This window comes from Hyaena hyaena, unplaced genomic scaffold (assembly GCF_003009895.1).
Source record: "Hyaena hyaena isolate Hyena2069 unplaced genomic scaffold, ASM300989v1 scaffold_284, whole genome shotgun sequence".
NCBI lineage: Eukaryota > Metazoa > Chordata > Mammalia > Carnivora > Hyaenidae > Hyaena > Hyaena hyaena.
Genome location: NW_024080913.1, coordinates 969656 through 991336, shown reverse-complemented (window position 1 = coordinate 991336; position 21681 = coordinate 969656). Strand labels below are relative to the sequence as shown.

At 39.5% G+C, this 21681-nt stretch overlaps 1 protein-coding gene and 1 pseudogene across 2 annotated transcripts in view; one reads left to right on the top strand and one right to left on the bottom strand.

Annotated features, from left to right (window-relative positions):
* Window positions 1-21681, top strand: part of ARNT (aryl hydrocarbon receptor nuclear translocator) — a 75594-nt gene that overhangs the window by 50984 nt on the left and 2929 nt on the right. The window contains exons 9-20 of one of the 2 annotated variants that reach the window (XM_039246256.1): window positions 1147-1212; window positions 1628-1713; window positions 3681-3757; window positions 9171-9305; window positions 12092-12166; window positions 15191-15342; window positions 18162-18272; window positions 18462-18534; window positions 18664-18787; window positions 18964-19066; window positions 19450-19597; window positions 20774-20933. In XM_039246256.1, coding sequence (XP_039102187.1) covers window positions 1147-1212; window positions 1628-1713; window positions 3681-3757; window positions 9171-9305; window positions 12092-12166; window positions 15191-15342; window positions 18162-18272; window positions 18462-18534; window positions 18664-18787; window positions 18964-19066; window positions 19450-19597; window positions 20774-20933 — 1310 coding nt within the window. Of the gene's footprint in view, window positions 1-1146; window positions 1213-1627; window positions 1714-3680; window positions 3758-9170; window positions 9306-12091; window positions 12167-15190; window positions 15343-18161; window positions 18273-18461; window positions 18535-18663; window positions 18788-18963; window positions 19067-19449; window positions 19598-20770; window positions 20934-21681 lie in introns of both variants that reach the window. The other variant, XM_039246255.1, reaches the window with a different exon arrangement.
* Window positions 12565-13328, bottom strand: LOC120241286 (annotated as a pseudogene).

Sequence of the window (21681 nt, the reverse complement as noted above, 5' to 3'; positions counted from 1 at the left end):
AAAAGGTCTCTCTTAAAGTCACAAAATAAGTTCAGATTGTGTAATAGAAATTTATTAATTTATAGTATCTAGTAAGGATGCTTATTAGAAATGATGAGTAGGATATTAAGAAAGGTTTCCTGAGAGATTTACGGAATTGAATATTATGTGGCTTAGTGGTTTAGGATAACTTCTGGAACCAACTTACTGAATTTGCCACTTAGTATCTTCTGGGTCCTTGAGCAGATTACAGGACTACTTCGTGTTGTGATTTCATCTAATGGAATTATTTTAATATCAGCTTCATAAAATTGTTAAGAGGATGAGATGAATAAATATATGTAAGGATGCTTAGAATAGTGCATGGCACATATTAAGCTCTATGTAAGTTTTACCTTTTTTTTTTAATTTTTAAAATGTTTTTTATTTATTTCTGAGAGAGAGAGACAGGGTGAGCAGGGGAGGGTCAGAGAGAGAGAGGGAGACAGAATCTGAAACAGGCTCCAGGCTCTGAGCTAGCTGTCAGCACAGAGCCCGACGCGGGGCTCGAACCCCGTGAGATCATGATCTGAACCGAAGTTGGACGCTTAACTGACAGAGCCACCCAGGTGCCCCACCTATTATTATTATAAAGAAACGAGAGAAGGAAAGTGGAGAGGGTGGGAGAGAATGTCTCAGTATGTGGACATGGTCTATGTAGAAACGTAGGGAGAAGCAAGATAAATAATGATGAAAAATTGCAAATAGATCGGGTTGTGGTACAGGACAGGAGTCTGCAAACCACAACTCTTTATTTGCAAAGAAAGCCTGATAGGAACATAGTCATGTGCACTTGTTACGTGTTGTCTGCGGCTGTTTTCATGCCCTGATGGCAGAGTTGACTAGTTGCAACAGATTTTATGGTCCATGAAAGCTGAAATATTTACCATCTGGTCCTTTACACAAAAAGTATTCTGACCCCAGTGTAGAGAATTTCTGTATCTGAAGAGTGTGTGGGGCATTTTGAGCCTCAGATTTTGGGGGCATTTACAAATTGTAGAAATACCAAACCTGATTTATTTATCCTTCTGTGTCTCATGTATCCAGAGCCTGTTATCTGGCTGTTACAGATGGAAAGTTCTTTAATAGCATGGCATAATTGCTTTTAATGTCTGTTCCTTGAAACAGGTGTGGCAATAGCTCTGTGGACCCGGTCTCCGTGAATAGACTGAGCTTTGTGAGGAACAGATGCAGGTGAGATCCTCAACAGTGGAAAAGCAAAGGGATGGCCCAGTTCCTATAGAGATCCTCACTTTTTAAACTGTCTTACTGTATGTACTACTCCCTGAAGCAGCCCTTACCTTTCTCCCTCATTTCCCACTTACCTAATATTCTGGCAATATTTTCCTGACCTTCTACAGCTTCTTTTGCTCATCTTGTTTTAAAGAAGTTGCCCTGACACTTTACCAACTTTCTTTCTGCTGTAATACCTTTTGGTTGCTCTACTTTGGCAAGGCTCAGAAATATGGTGGTCACTTTGGGGTGGCAGAGGTCAAAAAGTGACCAGTTTTCTAAACATCCAAGAGCCTAAAGGTAAAGGTACTAAGCCAGCATTGCCTTTTAAATGTTACTGGGTAGGGTTTTCTCCTCACTCATGTACTTCTTCTAGGAATGGACTCGGCTCTGTGAAGGATGGGGAAGCTCATTTTGTGGTGGTCCACTGCACAGGCTATATCAAGGCCTGGCCCCCAGCAGGTAGGCAAGTTGGATTTCTCCCGTGGTGCAGCAGCTTTCTCATAGAGTCTGAGACGGTAGCTCTAATGTTTGTCATGCACCGGGTATGTGATATGTACTACAGTATAAACTGTAAGAAAACAGGAAAGGAAAAGCAGACAGACCCCTGTACCTCCTTTATATTCCAGTTGGGGAGATGGATTACTCAGACTTGAAAATGACTCAATGTTGGTGTGTCACAGAATGCAGTTTTAAATGCACAGATTCATAATAACATATACTGAATACCTATTTTCTAAGTGTTTGTATGCAAAAAAACAGTTGACATTGAATGCAGTTAATTTGAGAAAGCTTTCTAAAGTAGGAGCATGACTTTGAGGGAAAAGAGAGACATGGCTTGATTGTAGTAACTTATAAATGGGATATTCTCTGTAAAGGCTTTAAATCAAGATGTGAGCAGATTAGCTTTCCTAGAAGTGGAAGTCAAACAGGGAATGTGAGAAGGGCGGTTGGGGTGCAGGGGTCAGCCTTTTAAACTGGCTTGTCAGAATTTCCAGATCTTAGCAACTCTATTACTTCCCTGCTGGATGGGTATGATTGGGAAGTGGGATTGTAGGCAGGGGGAAACGAAGAGAAAAGGGAGGCAAGGTGGTATATTTGGGTAAGTGATTAAACTTTGTATTTGGAAAAACCTGACTGATTCTGACATTGTTACTTACTAGTGGTATAACTTAGGGTAAGTTGCTTGACTTTATAAAAAGAAGCCCTCGGTTTTCTTACCTATAATTTGGAGATTATGACTCCGAACTTTACATTAAATTCAATGTAAGAAAATCACCCATTCCAGGGCCTGGCATATAGTAGGCATTCAATAAATGGCAGTTAAATGTAATTAAGAAAAATTAATTTTAAGTGTAGTGACATTTAAACTTTTTAGCTTATATACCGTATAAACCATACTTTTGCAGTACACATGGTCTTTCATCTTTCTGTATTGCTCTCAAAGAAATACTATTTTTCTTGGTAAAAAGAAGATACATATGCAAAGACTAGAGAGAATGCAGTCTTCTTCCATTTCCACATAAAATATTGAAACATGGCTTCTCTCTTTTCCAAAGGACATAAATAACTATTGGTGTTTGGTTTTATTTCATTTTTGGTTGTTTGCTTACTTTAAAAGAAAACAGGTTGGGCAGGACATCTGTTCTCAGCCTGTCATTACCGGTCACAGAGTGAATGACTGTCTTCATATATGTTTGGTTTGGCCAGCATGGTTTTTAAGAATACTTAGGGTGAGGGGCATCTGGGTGGCTTAGTCGGTTAAGCCTCCGACTTTCGCTTGGGTCATGATCTCGCGGTTCGTGGGTTCGAGCCCCGCATCGGGCTCTGTGCTGACAGCTCAGAGCCTGGAGCCTGTCTTCGGATTCCGTGTCTCCCTCTCTCTCTGACCCTCCCCTGCTCACAATGTCTCTCTCTCTCAGAAATAAAATTAAAAAAAAAAAAAAAGAATACTTAGGGTGGGGGCCGCCTGGGTGGCTCAGTCGGTTAAGCGTCCGACTTCAGCTCAGGTCATGATCTCACGGTTTGTGGGTTCAAGCCCCGCGTCGGGCTCTGTGCTGACAGCTCAGAGCCTGGAGCCTGTCTTCGGATTCCGTGTCTCCCTCTCTCTCTGACCCTCCCCTGCTCACAATGTCTCTCTCTCTCAGAAATAAAATTAAAAAAAAAAAAGAATACTTAGGATGGGACTTGTACTCTGCAATTCATTACAATTAATATGGGTAAAATATATGAATTATTTATGTAAAAATAGTTAAAATAATACCTGGCATATTTGGTAAATTCTGTGCAATTGTTGTCTTGTTGTCATTTTTATCTAGCACTCTCTAGTCTCTTCATACCTACATGTATTTTAAGTCTTTTTCTGACTGAATTGAAGGCAATTTGAGTTTGAAATCCCTCTTAAACCTTTTAATTTCACCTTCCTGTAGGTGTCTCCCTCCCAGATGATGACCCCGAGGCTGGCCAGGGGAGCAAATTTTGCCTGGTGGCCATTGGCAGACTACAGGCAAGTGTGAATTTTCCACATCTACATCATCTTTCTTTTCCTTTTCTTTTTCAGTTTTCCTTGAGCGTTTATTTTTTAAAATTTAATTCCAATACATTTAACATATGGTGTTATATTACTTTATTAGTGTATTAGTTATATTAGGTGTACAGTAGAGTGATTCAGTAATTCTATACGTTAGTCAGTGCTCATCATAAGTGAACTCTTGGGTGGGGGGATGGGTTAAATAGGTGATGGCTACTAAGGTAGACACTTGTGATAGCACTGCGTGTTGTGTATAAGTGATGAATCACTATATTTCTACACCTGAGACTCATATTAGATGTTAACTAACACATTTAAATAAACACTCAGAAAGAAAACAGAGTGTTTTCTTAATCTCTTTTACCTATCCCCGACCCAACTCCCCACCAGTTTGTTCTCTGTAGTTGAGAGACTGGTTTTCTTTGTTTGTCCTTTTTATCTTTGTTTCTTTTGTTTTTTAAGTCCACATATATGTGAAATCATATGGTATTTGTCTTTCTCTGATATCACTTAGAATTACACTCTCTAGATCCATCCATGTTGTAAATGGGAAGATTCCGTTCTTTCTTATGGCTAAGTAATATTCCATTTTGTGTGTGTGGGTGTGTGCGGGGGTGTGTGTGTACACATACATATATACACATCGTCTTTATCCACTCATCTATTGATGGAGACTTGGGCTGCTGCCATAATTTGGCTATTATAAATAACACTGCAGTATACATAGTGCATGTATATTTTCAGATTAGTGGTTTTGTATTCTTTGCATAAATACCCGGTAGTGGAATTACTGAATCATATGATAGCTCTCCCTTAAATTTTTTGAGGAACCTCCATACTGTTTTTCACAGTGGCTGCACCAGTTTGCATTCCCACCAACACTGCACAGGCGTTCCTTCTTCTCAGTATCCTGGCCAACACTTGTTTCTTGTGTTTTTGATTTTAGCCATTCTGACAGATAATAGGTGGTATCTCGTTGTGGTTTCCATTTGCATTTCCCTGATGATTAGTGATGGTGAGCATCTTTTCATTGGTCTGTTGGCCATCAGTATGTCTTCTTTGGAGAAATGTCTGTTTCTGTCTTCTGTCCATTTTTTAGTTAGATTATTTGGGTTTTTTGTTTTTTTGTGTTTTTCTTTTTTGGTGTTGGGTTGTATAAGTACTTTATGTATTTTGGATACAAACTCTTTATCAGATATGTCATCTGCAAATATCTTCTCCCATTCAGTAGGCTGTCTTTTAGTTTTGTTGATTGTTTCCTTTGCTCTGCAGAAGCTTTTTATTTTGATGTGATCCTAGGAGTTTATTTTTGCTTTTGTTTCCTTTGCCTCAGGAGCCATATCTAAAAAAATGTTGCTATGGCCAATGTCAAAGAAATTACTTCCTATACTCTCTGCTAGGATTTAAAAAGAATGTGTATTCTACTGTTTTAGGATGGAATGTTCTGGATATATTTGTTAGATCCATCTGGTCCAGTGTGTCATTCAAAGCCACTGTTTGCTTGTTGGTTTTCTGTTTGGATGATGTATCTATTCAGGAAAGTAGCATGTTAAAGTCCTTTACTGTTACTGTATTACTATCAATTACTTCTTTTATATTTATTATTAGCTGCTTTATATATTGGGTGCTCCCAATATGTTGAGAGCGTAAATATTTATCATTGTTATATCTTCTTATTGGATTATTCTTTTTATGATTGTATAGTGTCTTCCTTGGTTTCTGTTATAGTTTTTGTTTTAAAATCTCTTTTGTCCAATATAAATACTGCTACCCTCTTTTCAGTTTCTTTTCACTTCCTTTTGCATGCATGATAAATGCTTTTCCCTTCACTTGCAGTCTTCATGTGTCTTTAGGTCTCAGATGAATCTCTAATAGGCAGCATATAGATGGGTCTTGCGTTTTTATCCATTCTGTCACCCTGTATCTTTTGATTGGAGCATTTAGTCCATTTACGTTGAAAGTAATTCTTGGGGCGCCTGGCTGGCTCATTTGGTGGAGCATCTGACTCTTAATCTCAGGGTTATGAGTTCAAGCCCCATGTTGGGGGTGGAACCTACTTAAAAAAAGAAGAAAGTAATTCTTGATAGGTTTGTACTCATTGCCATTTTGTTCCTTGTTTTATGGTTGTTTTTGTAGTGCTTTGTTTCTTCTCTTGCTCTAATGGTTTGTTGGCTTTATTTAATGATATACTTGGACTCCTTTCTCTTTATTTTTTTGCATATCTCTTACTGATTTAGTTTGTAGTAACCATTAGGTTTGTGTATAACGTTCTATGCATATAACAGGATATATTAAGTTAATGATCACTTTAGTTTGAACCCATTCTTTACTCCTCTCCCCTCCACATTTTAGGTATGTGGTGGTATACTTTACATCCTTTTATTTTGTGAATCCCTGGACTGATTTTTATAAACATACTTAATTTTACTGCTTTTGTGTTTTTTCTACTTTTCTTATTCCTCCTTACTGTCTCAAAGAGTCCCCTTTAACATTTCTTGTAGGGTTGGTTTAGTGATCATGATTTCTTTAACTTTTGTTGGTCTGGGAAACTTTATTTGTCCTTCAGTTGTGAATGATAGCCTTGCTGGATAGAGTATTCTTGGCTGCAGGGTTTTTTTTCTTTCAGCACTTTGAATATATCATGCTGCTCTCTATGAAACTACAAAGTTTCATCTGAAAAATCTAATTGTTATTGTTTTCCCTTATATGTAACTAATTGTTACATATATTTTTTTTTCTTGCTGCTTTTAGAATTCTATTTTTTTCCGTTTTTTGCCAATTACTGGATGTCTTGGTGTGGACTTTCCTAGGTTGATTTTGTGGGGGACTCGCTGTACCTTCTGGATCTGGATTTCTATTTCCTTTCCTAGATTTGGGAAGTTTTTACCTATTATTTATTCAAATAAATTATCTGCCACTTTTTCTCTCCTCCTTCTGGGATCCCTGTAATGTGAGTGTTCTTAAGCTTGCTGCTATCACTGAGTTCCCTAAGTCCATTTTCATTTTTTATTTATTTTTTTCCCTCTTTCCTGTTCAGCTTGATTGGCTCCTATTATTCTGTCCTCCAGATTGTCGATTCATTTTCTGCTTCCTTTAGTCTATTATTCAGTCTAGTGTATTTTTTCTTTTTTTTAAAAAAATGTTTTAATGTTTTTATGTGTGTGTGTGTGTGTGTGTGTGTGTGAGTGAGAGAGAGAGAGAGAGACACAGAGACAGAGAGACAGAGAGACAGAGAGAGAGAGAGAGAGAGAGAGACAGCCAGCATGAACGGGGAGGGTCAGAGAGACAGGGAGACACGGAATCCGAAACAGGCTCCAGGCTCTGAGCTAGCTGTCAGTACAGAGCCCGTGCGGGGCTCGAACCCACGAACTGTGAGATCATGACCTGAGCCGAAGTCGGATGCTTAACTGACTGAGCCACCCAGGTGCCCCTCGTCTAGTGTATTTTTAATTTCAGTTATTGAGTGTTTCATCTTTGTTTCTTTTTTATGTTTCCCGTATTTTTGTTAAGGGTCTCACTGAGGTACTCTACTCTTTTCTCAAGTCCAGCAGTATCTTTATGTATTTAAAGTATTACTTTAAATTCTCTATCAGGCATATTTATCTCTGTTCTGTTAGGTCTCTTGCTGTGATGTTGTCCTGTTTCATTTGGAACATATTCCTCTGTCTGTTTCTGTATGTTAGGAAAGGCAGCTACATCTCCTGCTCTTGAAAGTAGTGGCCTTAGGAAAGAGGCCCTGTAGTGAGTGCCCTGCAGTGCTGTGTGCCCTGTTCACCAGAATCCCGTGTGCCAGGGGTGTCTCCCACGTGTGCCCTGCCGTTGTGGCTGAGCTGCTTTTGCTTCAGTCCGGGCGTCTGCAGTGCCTCTTCATCTGTGGTGGGCAGGTTTGGTCCCTGTGCTGTTAGTGCGCTAGTCTGGGGCCACCCAGCTGTGGGCTTCCATTGAGTCTGACCAGACATTTGCCCAAGATAAATAGCACTGAACTGTGGGAGAATGCGTGGGCAGAGTGCGAAGTGTTCGCAGGGTCTGCAGGGTTATGCTCTGGGAGGAAACCTGGAGCTGCAGCCTGGCTGGGGCGGTGGGGGGTGGGGGGGCACACTATTAGCAAGTACACACTGGCTCCCAGGTGTCTGCTTGTGCTGGGGGTGGGGGAAGGTGATGGCACCCGGCAGCTCCTTTGTTCCCGGAGAAGTTTCCCCATGATCCCTGTCCCAGCACATGCTCTGAAGTTAGTAAACCAGTCTCCCTCCTGTACACCCTCAGGTGCTTCTCATTGTGCTGCTTCCAGGCCCTGCCTCCATGGGCGTGTTTGTCGTGCTATCTCTTTAAGAGCTGGGATTTGGTTTCCTCTTGCCCTACCAGCTTTCCCTTGAGATTGCTGATTTTTGTGTTCCAGGTTTTAAGCCCTGCTATTTGTAAGAATTCTTGAAATTCCACCCCTCTGGTTTTCAAAGCCAAATGTTATGGGGGATTTGTCTTCCCCATAGGGGCTCCCTGGTGTGAGAGTGTGTTTCTCTCTGTCTGCGGACAGTCTCATGCTCCCTTAGTGGGTCTGTTTAGCTCCTTCCTACCCTCTTCAGTGTGGCCTCTTCTCTACATGTAGCTGTGGAGAGTTTGTTCTGCCAGTCCTTAGGGTCATTTTCTGGGTTATTTACACTGACGGTGGCTTTTATCTAGTTGTATCCATGGCCCGAGGTGAGTTTAGAGTCGTCCTACTCTGCCATCTTCCCTGGAAGTCCCGTATCATCCCTTTTCAATGAGAAGAAATCTCCTCAGGACTTGTTCACGTTATTTTTATTTTACTCTCTGAATACAAACGAAGAATTATATAAACTCTAGGTATTTGGAAGAATATGGCATTCATAGTTTGCTTCTCTTAGGTTTAGAAGAATCTGAAAAGGATGAGAAGAGGGGGGAGATCTTTCCCTTTATCTTTCATACTTTGTCCTTTACAAGTGCTGAATTTTCTAACTTATTTCTTCTGCTTCTATCAGGAGAAGACAGATCTTTTAATTTTGTCATTACATGACTAGAGTAGTGGAAGTGTTTTGAATCTTCTCATAAAGTTAGATAAATTTCTTGGTTACTGGAGACTACAGTTTTCCAATCTGAATAATGAACACAGCCAAGCTGAATGACAGTAGTTGAGTTTTCAGTTGAATGCATTTTTATCTTCCTTTACAGAGTTGGTAAAGAGTACAGATGGGAGTGGAGCTAGGCCTCATGTGCTAATTGTGATTGTAATTTTTTCCTTTCTGAATGAGATATGAAAACACAGACATTCCTAAAACTGGGATCCTCATGTTTACCTATATGACCACAGGGAGATAGGAGATGTATCTGTAAAGAACGGTATCATTTTATCTTGTTTTTGTCTCCTTCCTTTCAGGTAACCAGTTCTCCCAACTGTACAGACATGAGTAATGTCTGTCAACCAACAGAGTTCATCTCTCGGCACAACATTGAAGGCATCTTCACTTTTGTGGATCACCGCTGTGTGGCTACTGTTGGCTACCAACCACAGGTGAAGAGCTAGCGCTGTGACACCACTAATACTTAAGCCTGTTTGCCTTGGCTTTATTGACATTATTAAGTCATGTAATTCCAGAATAGCCAAAACATACTAGCCCTAGGTCAGAAAAAGAGATGACCCTATTCTATCAGTAGCTAAGTTTACTCTGTGCTTCCTACCAATATTATTCATGTCATCTAGAAAAATACAACTTGTGAGACCAGGTTGGGGCATCAGGCATGAATATGTATTTGTTTTTTCTTACTGATATTAATACAGATAATAATGATGCAAAAGTGTCATTTTAATTAGTTATAATGGTATGACCATTGCTAGATAATTTTTGTAATCAACTAGGTACCCACAAAATATGTAAATTTGGCCAGTTCTTATGATTTTATTGAGATTTCTCATTCAACAGACTAGGAAGCTAAACCAGAGTTGAGAAATAAGTCATTATACAAACTTTCAAAACTACATGGCCAGGAGGGACTTCTGGCTATGGCTCTGTGAAGAAGTTGGTAAAAAAGAGGTCTGGAAACAAAGAACGAACGTGGAGGACATACACTACCTGATTCATCGTCTGTTACCAGGTTGTCATCAGGGTAGTGTGGTATCAGTGTAAGGATAGATACATAGATCAATAGAACCAGAATAGAATTTCTTTTCACATTTATGTTCAAATGATTTTCCAAAAAGATATCAAGACAATTCAGCAAGGAAAAGAAGTCTTTCTAACAGATGGTGATGGAAAAGTTGGATATCCACCCCCCTCAAAAGGATGTAAACTCTTAACCCACACCATGCACAAAGATGTAAATGCATGAGAACTAAAGTTATAAAACTTTTAGAAGACTATAGGAGACTATCTTTGTGATCTTAAGTTAGGCAAAGATTTCTTATATGACACTAAAAGCATGGTTCACAAAAGAAAAAAAAACTCATAAGTTGGATTTCATCAGAATTAAAATTTGTCCTCTTAAAAGGACATCATTTTTTTAAAATTTTTAATGTTTTATTTATTTCTGAGGGAGAGAGACAGCGTGAGCAGGGAGGGTCAGAGAGAGAGGGAGATACAGAATCCAAAATAGGCTCCAGGCTCTGAGCTAGCTGTGAGCACAGAGCCTGATATGGGGCTCAAACCCACAAACCGTGAGATCATGACCTGAACCGAAGTTGGACGCTTAGCCGACTGAGACACCCTGGCGCCCCAGAAGGACATCATTAAGAAAGTGAAAAGACCATCCACTAACTAGGAGAAAATACTTGCAAATCTTATATCTGAAAAAGAATTTGTATCCAGAGTATATAAAAGAACTCTTAGAACTCATTAAGATAAACAGCCAGTAAATAAGGGGCACAAGATTTGCATAGACATTTCACCAAAGAAGGAATAGGAATGGCATATAAAAAGATGTTCATCGTGGGGGCACCCGGCTGCTCCAGTCAGTGGCGCACGCAGCTCTTGAGTTCGAGCCCCATGTTGGGTATAGGAATTACTTACAAAGAAAATCTTTAAAAAAACCAAGATGCTCATCATCATTAGTCAATAGGAAAGTACTTATTAAAACTACAGTGAGATAACCACTATATGGCCACTAGAATCCCCACAGTGAGATTCCACTGTATGTCCAGTATAATCAAATAGTATAATCAAATAGTGGGGCACCTGGGTGGCTCAGATGATTGAGCCTGACTCTTGATTTTAGCTCAGGTCATGATCTCATACTTGGTGAGATCAAGCCTCGCACTGGGCTCTGCATTGACAGTGTGGAGCCTGCTTGGGATTCTCTCTCTCTCTCTCTCTCTCTCTCTCTCCCTCCCCATTTCCCCCATACCCATGTGCACACACTTGTGCTCTCTCTCTCTAAGTATAAATAAAAACTTTTTAAAAATGTCTTGCGAGAATGTGGAGAAATTGGAACCACCACACGTTGGTAGACATGTGTGATGGTATAGCCACTTTGGAAAAACATTTTGGAAAAAAAGGAAAAACGGTTTCATAAAAAATGAAATGTGACTTACCCTACAATGTAGCAATTACACGCCTAAGTATTTAGTCAAGAGAAGTGAAACTATATCCAGATAAAGAAAGATTTTTATTCACAGTTGTATTATTTTAAGAGCCTCAAAGTGGAAAACTCAAAATGTCTATTAACCAGTGAATGGATACACAGATTTTGACATATTCATGTTAGGATACTGCTGAGCAATAAAGAGGAATATACTTTTGATACATGCAATAACATAGATGAACTCAAGAATCTTAAATGTAAGAAAACAGACACAAAAAACTACATGCTGTATAATTCCGTTTGTATGACATTTCTAGGAAAGGCGTCACTAACGTAGAAAGCAGGTCCCTGGGTGGCTGGGAGATGGGGAGCAGGTGTAGCCTACAAACAGGCACAGCTGAGTCTGGGGGCAGTGGACATGTCCTAAAATGGAACAGTGGTAATAATGGTAGTTGCACAACTCTAGAAATATATTAGAGAGCATCAAATTATAGACTTAGAATGAGCGAATTATATGTTGTACGTTAGCCCTCAAATCTATAAGAATGCAATTAAAGTAAATAGATAATATTCTGAAAAAGAAAAATGTTCTAGAGGCCATTTGCTTAGCAGATTCTGTATTTTGGGTTTTCTTTGTTTTTTTTGTTTTTGTTTTTTTGTTTTTTTTCTCCCCACTTATAATCCTAGGATAAAGACAGGAGAAATAAAATCCAAGTCCTTTGCTGATAGGCCATGAAATTAGATGATCATACAAGTGTCCATCTTACTCTTTTTCATTTTTAGGAACTCTTAGGAAAGAATATTGTAGAATTCTGTCATCCTGAAGACCAGCAGCTTCTAAGAGATAGCTTCCAACAGGTAACTTTTTCCCGTGGTTTGGATCTGAATAATATTTTTATTTAATATTTGTCATCATATTAATTCCTCAAATATTTATTGACCACTGATCGAGTACTGTGACAGGCACCACCATAATCTTATGTTTAGTACATAGCCTGTGATTTTAAGCCACACAAAAAAAGGACCGGTATTTTGAAACCATGGATAACGTCCATATTTTGGCTTTGGCTACTCACTGTCTTATACCTAGCTAGCTGTATCCAAAAGACTCATATTTAAAATATTCGAGGCCTCACTGAACTGTGTATGGTAGTAGAAATATTCATTTCACAGTTCTTTTATAGATAAGTAAGAGTTAATGGCTTTTTTTAAACCTCACAAATAAGGATTTTTTGTCACTATTAAATGTCTGAATTTTAAACAGATTCTTAGATTGGTGGCTCATATCCATCAGCTCATTCAACTTTAATACTGATCTTATCCCCAGTGGCTTTCTCAGAGCTAATACCTTCACCATGAAGCTCCATGAGCTTTCCCAGTTCAAACTTGGGCTTCTTCAGCATTTTTACCTTTCTAACAAAGACACCATGAAGTAAATAAATAGATCAGCAAGCTTTTCTATGTCTTTTCTGATGCTATCTGGAATCAGTTTATTTACCATTTCTTTGAAGTCATTTGCACTCTCAGGTTATGATTTCTACCATCTTTTTCCAAATTTGGCAGACCTGTTGGTGCTGAGCATAAGAGGTCTTCTGATTAATCTGACTGATGTGATTTTTAGTAAAACCAACACAAAATAGACCAAATAACCACTGGTGGTCTTAACATGAACATGAGCTTCAATCATTGTCTGCCATTTTTGACCATGGGACATATTTTCTCACGGGTAAGATTTATGCCATGGAAATTAGGCAGTTTTTGACCTGAACATCCTCAGTAATTAGCTTGAATTTTGTAAATGCAACTTCGTCATTCACGGCAGATCAGCAGGGCTCACTTCAAAAACATGACCCTTGAGTCCATCAGATGAGATTTTGATTCCATACGTTCTCATGAGTAGTGTTTTTCCAGTATTTCTTACGTTGAACGTAACTGGTGCCTTCGCATCATAGCAGTCTTTCTGAGAAAATGGGTCATCCACTTTCTCTTTCATAAGGCATTGGTTCTTGCCAACCTCCATGGTGCTGCCCAAGGAGCCAAAAGACCAGAGTTAACTCTTAATTGTAAGCTGACTCAGTTGTTATTTTCAGGTGCTAGATTCTGTAAATATCTGGTGAATTTAATTTCAGTACAGATTTGGCTTTAGGAAGCACTCTAATTTTATATTACACTAATTTCTCTCTTTAAGCCTCAGTAGTGTCCTTAGGAATACAGTAGGTATAATAACAGTACTTAAATTCAGAGGGTTGTTGGGGATATTAAATAAGACCAATGCATTTAAAGCACAGAGCCCACCTGCTATAGAAAATCAGATGGTGGCAGTGAAATGGCTCTGTCTCCTGTGTCCTCAGCATTAGCAATTCCATGTTCAGCTGCAGCTCACAGAAGAGTCACATTTCGTATATGTGTAGGCTCAGAAAAACCATTCTGACTTCTGTTGAATCCATTCAAAACTAAGGACATGGACCTTCAGTGTGAGAAGATATTGTACAGTATATTTTAAATCCTTGAAATTCCAAATTCTTGACAGTTTGGCCATAGAGTATTATCTTATCACTTCTGGAAAATGTTTATTCCAAAACAGCTTTAATGACTCATTTAGACACTATATAATATCAAGGTTGTTATTCTGACATTAGTTGCTTCAGAGTACCTAGATAAAGGTGCTTTTTAATGTGTGGTCTCCAGCTGCTTGCTTGATTGCTGATTTCCTGATTTTGCTATCTCTTTAAGTCCAACTGAATTTATATTTCTTTTTCAGTAATAAATTTAGTTATTTCCAGTGAAGCTTGTTTTCCTTTTTTTACTCTTCCATCTTGGTTACTGCAGTAACCAAGTGTTTCATGCTTGATTTGTAAAAGTTGTGTGTGTGTGTGTGTGTGTGTGTGTGTGTGTATGAAATGTGCCATTTTGTTATTACTAAGTAAAGTACATACCATTTCCTACTGTAATGGTTTCTCAGCTTGTAACATTACCAGTTATTTCTACACTGTTTGTTGCTTAAATACAAATGTTACCACTTTTTCTTAAAAAACAATATAAAGTAGATATTTTGAAGCCCTGGGCTTATACCTCCTTGGAATAGATATATACTGCAATCAGGTTTTCAAAGCCAGTACTTAGTTGTGTATAGATGTTATAATATTCATTCTGCGTATATTACACAGTGAGCACATGTAAGAATTAAAGGCTGCTTAGTATTGTAAAATGCAAATACTCATATTTCTTTTTTATCATGCAGTTAATGTTCTAAAAAAAAAAATAGAAAAGCACATAGCCCAGTGCTGAATGTATAGTAACTACAAAATAAATGTTAGTTACAAAGATTATTATTTTTTTACTGTTAGGGAGGGACAGTCAAAAGATAATTTTTTTTCCATAATTACTTTCTTTTAAAAAACAAAATAAAAAAACTAAAGCCAACTTAGTTTTATTTATAGAAACCTCTCAGTTGCTGTGAAAACAGAAGTTCTCAGGTATGGGGGGAAAATCTAGGATTGAGGAGCAACATGTGAGCCATTTCAGTGTCAAACCAGAACTTTCTAGTATAGACTTGTAAAGCTAGATCAGTAGATCTTTAAGGGACTTTCCAAGGGAAGTGGGAAAACAGTCTTTACTCTCCTGGAAAAAATTGTTTCTCTTGTTTGACTTTGACGAGAGTGGTCAGATAACTACTTAGGACTCTAGGAAGAAAATAAATATACCTCCCATTCCTTAGCACTTAGTTTTCACTCTGCATATTGTTTCATCAGTAACATTGAAAGAGACTGGTATTTCAAGGACAGTGACACAAGAATCTTAGGTTTGTAGAAATGGGAAATTTAAAAAAAATCTAAAGAAAATTTTTTGTGGGTTTCACTGATAGCATGAAAACTTTTTCAGGTGGTGAAGTTAAAAGGCCAGGTGCTGTCTGTCATGTTCCGGTTCCGGTCTAAGAGCCGGGAATGGCTCTGGATGAGAACCAGCTCCTTTACTTTCCAGAACCCTTACTCAGATGAAATTGAGTACATCATCTGTACCAACACCAATGTGAAGTATGTACCGTGAAGGCCTTGACCAATGTTGGGTATTTCTCGTGGGCCAAGTCTGCATAGCCTGATCAAGCTGTCTCCTCCTTTTCTACTTCTGGGATAGTAAATACCGTTAGTTTGAAGTTCTTCCTCTTCCAGCTTACTACAGAATTTAGAGCAATTCATCCAGGTAGAATAAGATTTTAACAAACAGTAGTTTAAAGAGTAAGTTCTAAGATGTGAAGGGTTTGTATTTCAACTTTATGTTTCAACCCTTTCTAGAAAGGATATTGTTTTTTTAATTTTTTTAAACATTTATTTATTTTTGAGAGATGGAAAAACAGAGCAAGAGCAGGAGAGGGGCAGAGAGAGAGGGAGACACATAATCTGAAGCTCTGTGTCAGCACAGAGCCCGATGCAGGGCTCAAACCCACGAACCATGAGACCATGACCTTAGCCGAAGTCAGACGCTTAGCTGATGAGCCACCCAGGCACCCCTAGAAAGGATATTGTTTTATACAACAGTTTATTGCTCTGTTCTGGTAGGATTTTCCTTTAGAGCAGGTGTCTGTAAACTGTTTTTGTAAAAGGCCGGATAATAATTATCTTAGCTTTGTGGGACATATGGTCTCTATTCTAGTTACTCAAGTCTGCTATTGTAGCATGAAAAGAGTCCTTGACAAATGAAATGAATAAAGACAGCTATGTTCCAACAGACCTTGATTTACAAAAACAGACAGTGTACTGGATTTGGCTCATGGACCATAGCTGAGCGCAGAGCTACATCCACTCTTACTAGTTTCTGTTGCTCAGTTCCTTGATTCCTTTCCTTTTGAGCTTTTCTTCTTCAACTTTGTAAAAATCAGTTTTACTGAGATATAGATTGCATGTACCATATACTTCACCCATTTAAAGTGCATACTTTTTTTAGTATGTCAGAGGGTTGTACAGCTATTACTGTAATCTAATTCCACTACATGCTGATTCCCCCTGAAAGAAATTCTGTACTCCTTAACAATCATCCTCCCCTCTCCCCAAGCCTGTATGACAACTAATCTACTCTCGGTCTCTATAGGTTTATTCTAGACATTTTATATGAATGGAATCATGTAATACATGATTCCTTATGACTGTCCTCTTAGGCTTAGTGTAATGTTTTAAGGGTCATCTCTGTTGTAGCATTTATATGTACTTCATTTTTTATTGCCAAATAATATTCCTTTGTATGGAGATACATTTTGTTTATCCATTCATTAGTTGAAGGTCATTGGGTTATTTCTACTTTTTAGCTATTTGGAACATGGCTATGAACATCTGTGTACTGGTTTTTATGTGGATATGTTTTTATTCTCTTGGGTGTATACCTAAGAGTGGAACTGCTGGGTCACTTGGAAACTCTGTGTTTAATCTTTTGAGGAATTGCCAGACTTTTTCAAAGCTTCAGAACCCTTTTACATTTCCATCAGCAATGTAATGAGGATTCCAGTTCTCCACGTTCTTACTATCTCTTTTATTATTATAACTATCCCACTGGATGTCAATTGTCAGGTTACTGCTTTTCCATTTAGTCTACCTGTATAGAATTGCCCTTGAGCCTGGCTCTTGAAGATCTGCCTAGAAATAATTATCAAATATAAATAATACCTGTGACAATACGGAGTCTGTGTCTTTCTAATTATAGTGCTTTTAATATTCCTTTCTAATTAGTATAACAGAGTGGATTGAGTTAGAAATTTGTATTTACTTAGGACTCAAGTACATGATCATGTTCACTGTAATTTTCTAGGGTTTCTTTTTGTTTTTGCATCTTTATATTATAGAACAACCATTGTTTTGTGTTTCCATTTTGCTTAAATTTAGAAAATTTTCAGTCCTTTTAAAACTTGTTTCTGAAAATAATGGTGTTCCCCATTTTTACATATCGTTTTGCCCACTACAATTTGCTTTAAATAATTCTTAATATTTTTAAAATAAATATTTTTTTATTTTTTAAGTTTTTAAAAATTTTTAATGTTTTTTTAAATTTATTTCTGAGAGAGAGAGAGCGTGAGCAGGGAGGGTCAGAGAGAGAGGGAGACACAGAATCTGAAACAGGCTCCAGGCTCTGGGCTGGCTGTCAGCACAGAGCCCGATGTGGGGCTCGAACCCACAACCTGTGAGATTATGACCTGAGCTGAAGTCGACGCTTAACCGACTGAGCCACCCAGGCGCCCCCAAAAATAAATATTTTTAACAATAAAATTTGGAAACATTGGAAAACTTAGAAAGAGGGGAAAACATTCTTACTATCCAAAAAGACTCTTTGTTGTTTGTTTTTATTTTATTTATTTATTTATTATTTTTAAAGTAGACTCTGTGTCCATTGAGGGGTTTGAACTCCTAGCGCTGAGATGGAGTCTCATGCTTTACTGACTTAGCTAGCCAGGCACTCCACAGAATCTTTGTTAATGTTTGTGTATGTATTGTAAGTTTTTTTACCTACACTTTTAAAAAAGTGTACAGATACACACACACAAACACACACACACACACACACACACACACACACACACACGTATATAGTTGGTATATACAGTACCTAGAAGTACCTAGGATACCTAGAAGGATTTGACCCTATGCAGGATAAACCACTGTGCCATGGGACATCGTTTTTGTTTGTACCTTGTTGTCCATGGTATGAAGTATTTGCTGAATCTTAAGTCACAGGTTACTTAAAGGATTAGACTTCAAAGGGCAATTTATTAGTTACTGCCTCACCTACAAGTAAATGTATATAGCTTTATGTTCAAGCAGTGTCTCATCCTTTTATTCCTCTCTGTTCTGTCTGCTCTCCTTTTTCCCAGGAACTCCAGCCAGGAACCAAGGCCTGCACTGTCCAACACAATCCAGAGACCACAGCTGGGTGCCACGGCTAATTTGCCCTTGGAGATGGGCTCAGGGCAGTTGGCATCCAGGTGAGAAATGGTAGCAGAATTGTTTATTGATGAGCCTGGGGAGTGGGCTTCTGCAGTTCTGTTTGTTTGTTTGTTTTCTTTCTTTCTTTAAGGGACTCACCTGAAACTCTGTCGGCCAGGGGAGATTTTTTCCCCAGATTAAAAAAAAAACACAAAACTTTCTCTTCCTCCCGGCCTTTAAACATACAGGCAGCAGCAGCAGCAAACAGAATTGGACGTGGTGTCAGGAAGAGATGGACTGGCTGGCTACAACCATTCCCAGGTAAATGTGTCTGTTTTGAGGAGGACCGTGGGCACGTCCCCTAGTGCCAGTCAGACTTCATGTGGGTGTCAGGGTTGCTGAATTGTCATGTTAAATCTTTCATGGTTATTTTTATCATGTGTCCCACAGGTTTCGGTTCAGCCTGTAACAACCACAGGGCCAGAACACAGCAAGCCCCTTGAGAAGTCAGATGGTCTGTTTGCCCAGGATAGAGATCCAAGATTTTCAGAAATCTACTCCAACATCAGTGCAGGTATGTGTCTTCCTCATTGTCCTTCTAAATTCTCATGTAGATCACTTACTGATGTGCCTACTACTGCCCAGCGTCTTTCCACTTAATCATAATACCTCATGAGTAAATAGGCACTTGCTGAACTAATGTACTGCAGCCCCTTGACTGGCCCTCCCCCCGCTCCTTTTGGTCCACAGATCAGAGTAAAGGCATCTCCTCCAGCACTGTCCCTGCCACCCAACAGCTATTCTCACAGGGCAACACATTCCCTCCTACCCCCCGGCCGGCAGAGAATTTCAGGTGAGCCCCTCATGTATGTGCTGCTCTAGGGGGCAACTGAGGCATTCAGTTGCTGAATCCGAGTGTTGTCCTTCCCTGGCTTTCTCTGGTTATTTCAGACAAAGCGGTGGAACTTGTAGGGCTTACGACAAGGCAGGCTGCTTTCCCGCCTCCTGTTTCTCTGCACCTGTCCTGTGGCTCTGTTAGGTTCCATCTCTGTGTGTCCAGAGCAGTGTGTGACTCTGTCAGCTTTTCTCATCTCTTCCAAATTCTGTTACTAAGATTTCCTAACTCCCAGAGAAGTCAAAGGGATCTAGGGAAAGAACTAGATTGTCCTGTGATACCTCGATTTGGAGATAAACCCATCCTTTTAATCTTTTCCCGCACTGTGTGTTCACTCCTAGAAACAGCGGTCTGGCCTCTCCTGTAACCATCGTCCAGCCGTCAGCTTCCGCAGGGCAGATGTTGGCCCAGATTTCCCGCCACTCCAACCCACCGCAGGGAGCAGCCCCCACTTGGACCCCTAGCACTCGCCCGGGCTTCTCTGCCCAGGTAAAGCTGCTCCTCTGTCCCTCCCCTGTGTACTAGATTTTGTTTGGTTGGTTGGGCTTTTTTCTGTACGTAAAATTATTGTCATCTGTCTTAGATATCTTCTTCCCAACCTCTACCTTCCAATTCTTTTTTGTTGTTGGGAGTAGCTAGATAATTGAAAAAACAGATAATCCCTAAATATCAGACTTTATGGTTTTCACATACTTGCTTTAAATCAGAATTGGTCATATAGAAGAACATTTTAAACAGGTTTCATTTACATACTTGTTTTGGAGTCAATTCTGAGTTTCCATGTTGGTTAGTACTACAAAGTACAGGAACAAAGGAGAAAAATACACACAATGATGTCTATTTGCAAAAAAAAAAAAAAATGTGTTTAAAAACCTTATGTCATATATACTATATGTATGTTAAGCTTGCACAGTAATTTTTTTTAAGTTTATTATTTTGAGAGAGCACATGCATGCCAGTGGGAGAGGGGCAGAGAGCGAGGGATAGAGAGGATCCCAAGCAGGTTCCACACTGTCAGCGCAGAGCCTGACATGGGTCTCGAATTTATGAACTGTGAGATCATGACCTGAGCTGAAATCAAGAGTTGGATGCTTAACCAACTGAGCCACGCAGGTGCCCCAACACAGTAGGATTTTAAATAAAAAATCCCAAGCCAAAAAGTATAGTCCAATTATGTTCAGTATAACCTCAAATGCATAAAAAAATGTGTAAGAAAATAACTGGAAAAAATTCTCACAACTCTAAATGTATAGTTTATTAATCCCATAGTTCTTTGGTTTTTTTGCACTTTGTCCTAGAAGATTGGCATTAATTAGAAGAAATATAGAGCGACTCTTAAATACAAAGAACAAACTAAGGGTTGCTGGAGGGGCTGTGGGGGGGGATGGGCTAGATGGGTGGGGGGCATTAAGGAGGACATTTGTTGGATGAGCACTGGGTGTTACACGTAGGGGATGAATCACTGGGATGTACTCCTGAAATCATTATTGTATTACATGTAACTAAGTTGGATGTAAATTAGACAGACATACGTAAGAAGAAATACAGAGTAAGAAATAAGTGATGAGCTTGGCTCAGAAGAAATCCAGTGGTTGACAGAGGGAATGGCATGTATAATAATGTTAATATTCTACTTGTTCTCTGTCCCTTTCTCTCGTTCAGCAGGTGGCTACTCAGGCTACAGCCAAGACTCGTTCTTCCCAATTTGGTGTGGGCAGCTTTCCGACTCCGTCCTCCTTCAGCCCCATGTCCCTTCCTGGTGCTTCAAGTGCGCCACCTGGCGCTGCTGCCTACCCTAGTCTCACCAGTCGTGGATCCAACTTTGGTGAGTTCACAATTAAAAGGAGGGCAGGGCCGCCTGGGGGCCTCCGTCCTTTAAGCATCCAACTCTTGATTTCGGCTCAGGTCATGATCTCACAGTTGTGAGATGGAGCTGCACGGAGCTCTGTGCTGGGCATGGAGGCTGCTTGGGATTCTCTATCTCTCTCCCTCTGCCTTCCACACTCGCACACTCTCCCTGTTTCTCAAACAACCACCACCACCACCATGAAGGAAGGGGGGTGACAGGAAAATCACACTACTAACAAGGAAGTATCTGGCGGTTCAAAGTTTCTTGTGTCCTGGATGCACTGACCTGGTTATGGGGAAATTCGGTGACGGTCCATTTGGAATTTAAAACATACCCCCTTGAAAAAGACTTTATCATGTATTAAAAAGCACATAAGTTATTACACATTAAATAGCACGCAGATTTAATCTATGGGGCGCCAGGGTGGTTCAGTTGGTTAAGCGTCCAACTTCGGCTCAGGTCATGATCTCACAGTTCATGGGTTCGAGCCCTGTGTTGGACTCTGTGCTGACTGACAGCTTGGAGCCTGGAGCCTGTTTCAGATTCTGTGTCTCCCTCTCTCTCTGACCCTCCCCTGCTCACACACTCTCTTTCTCTCTCAGAAATAAATAAAACATTTTAAAAAATTAATCTGAGTGATAAAAAAACTCTTTGGAAAGGCTACCCAGAGAAGACAAATGAGTCTGGGGCTGGGTTTAAAACAGAAGAGGCGCTGAGAGTTCCT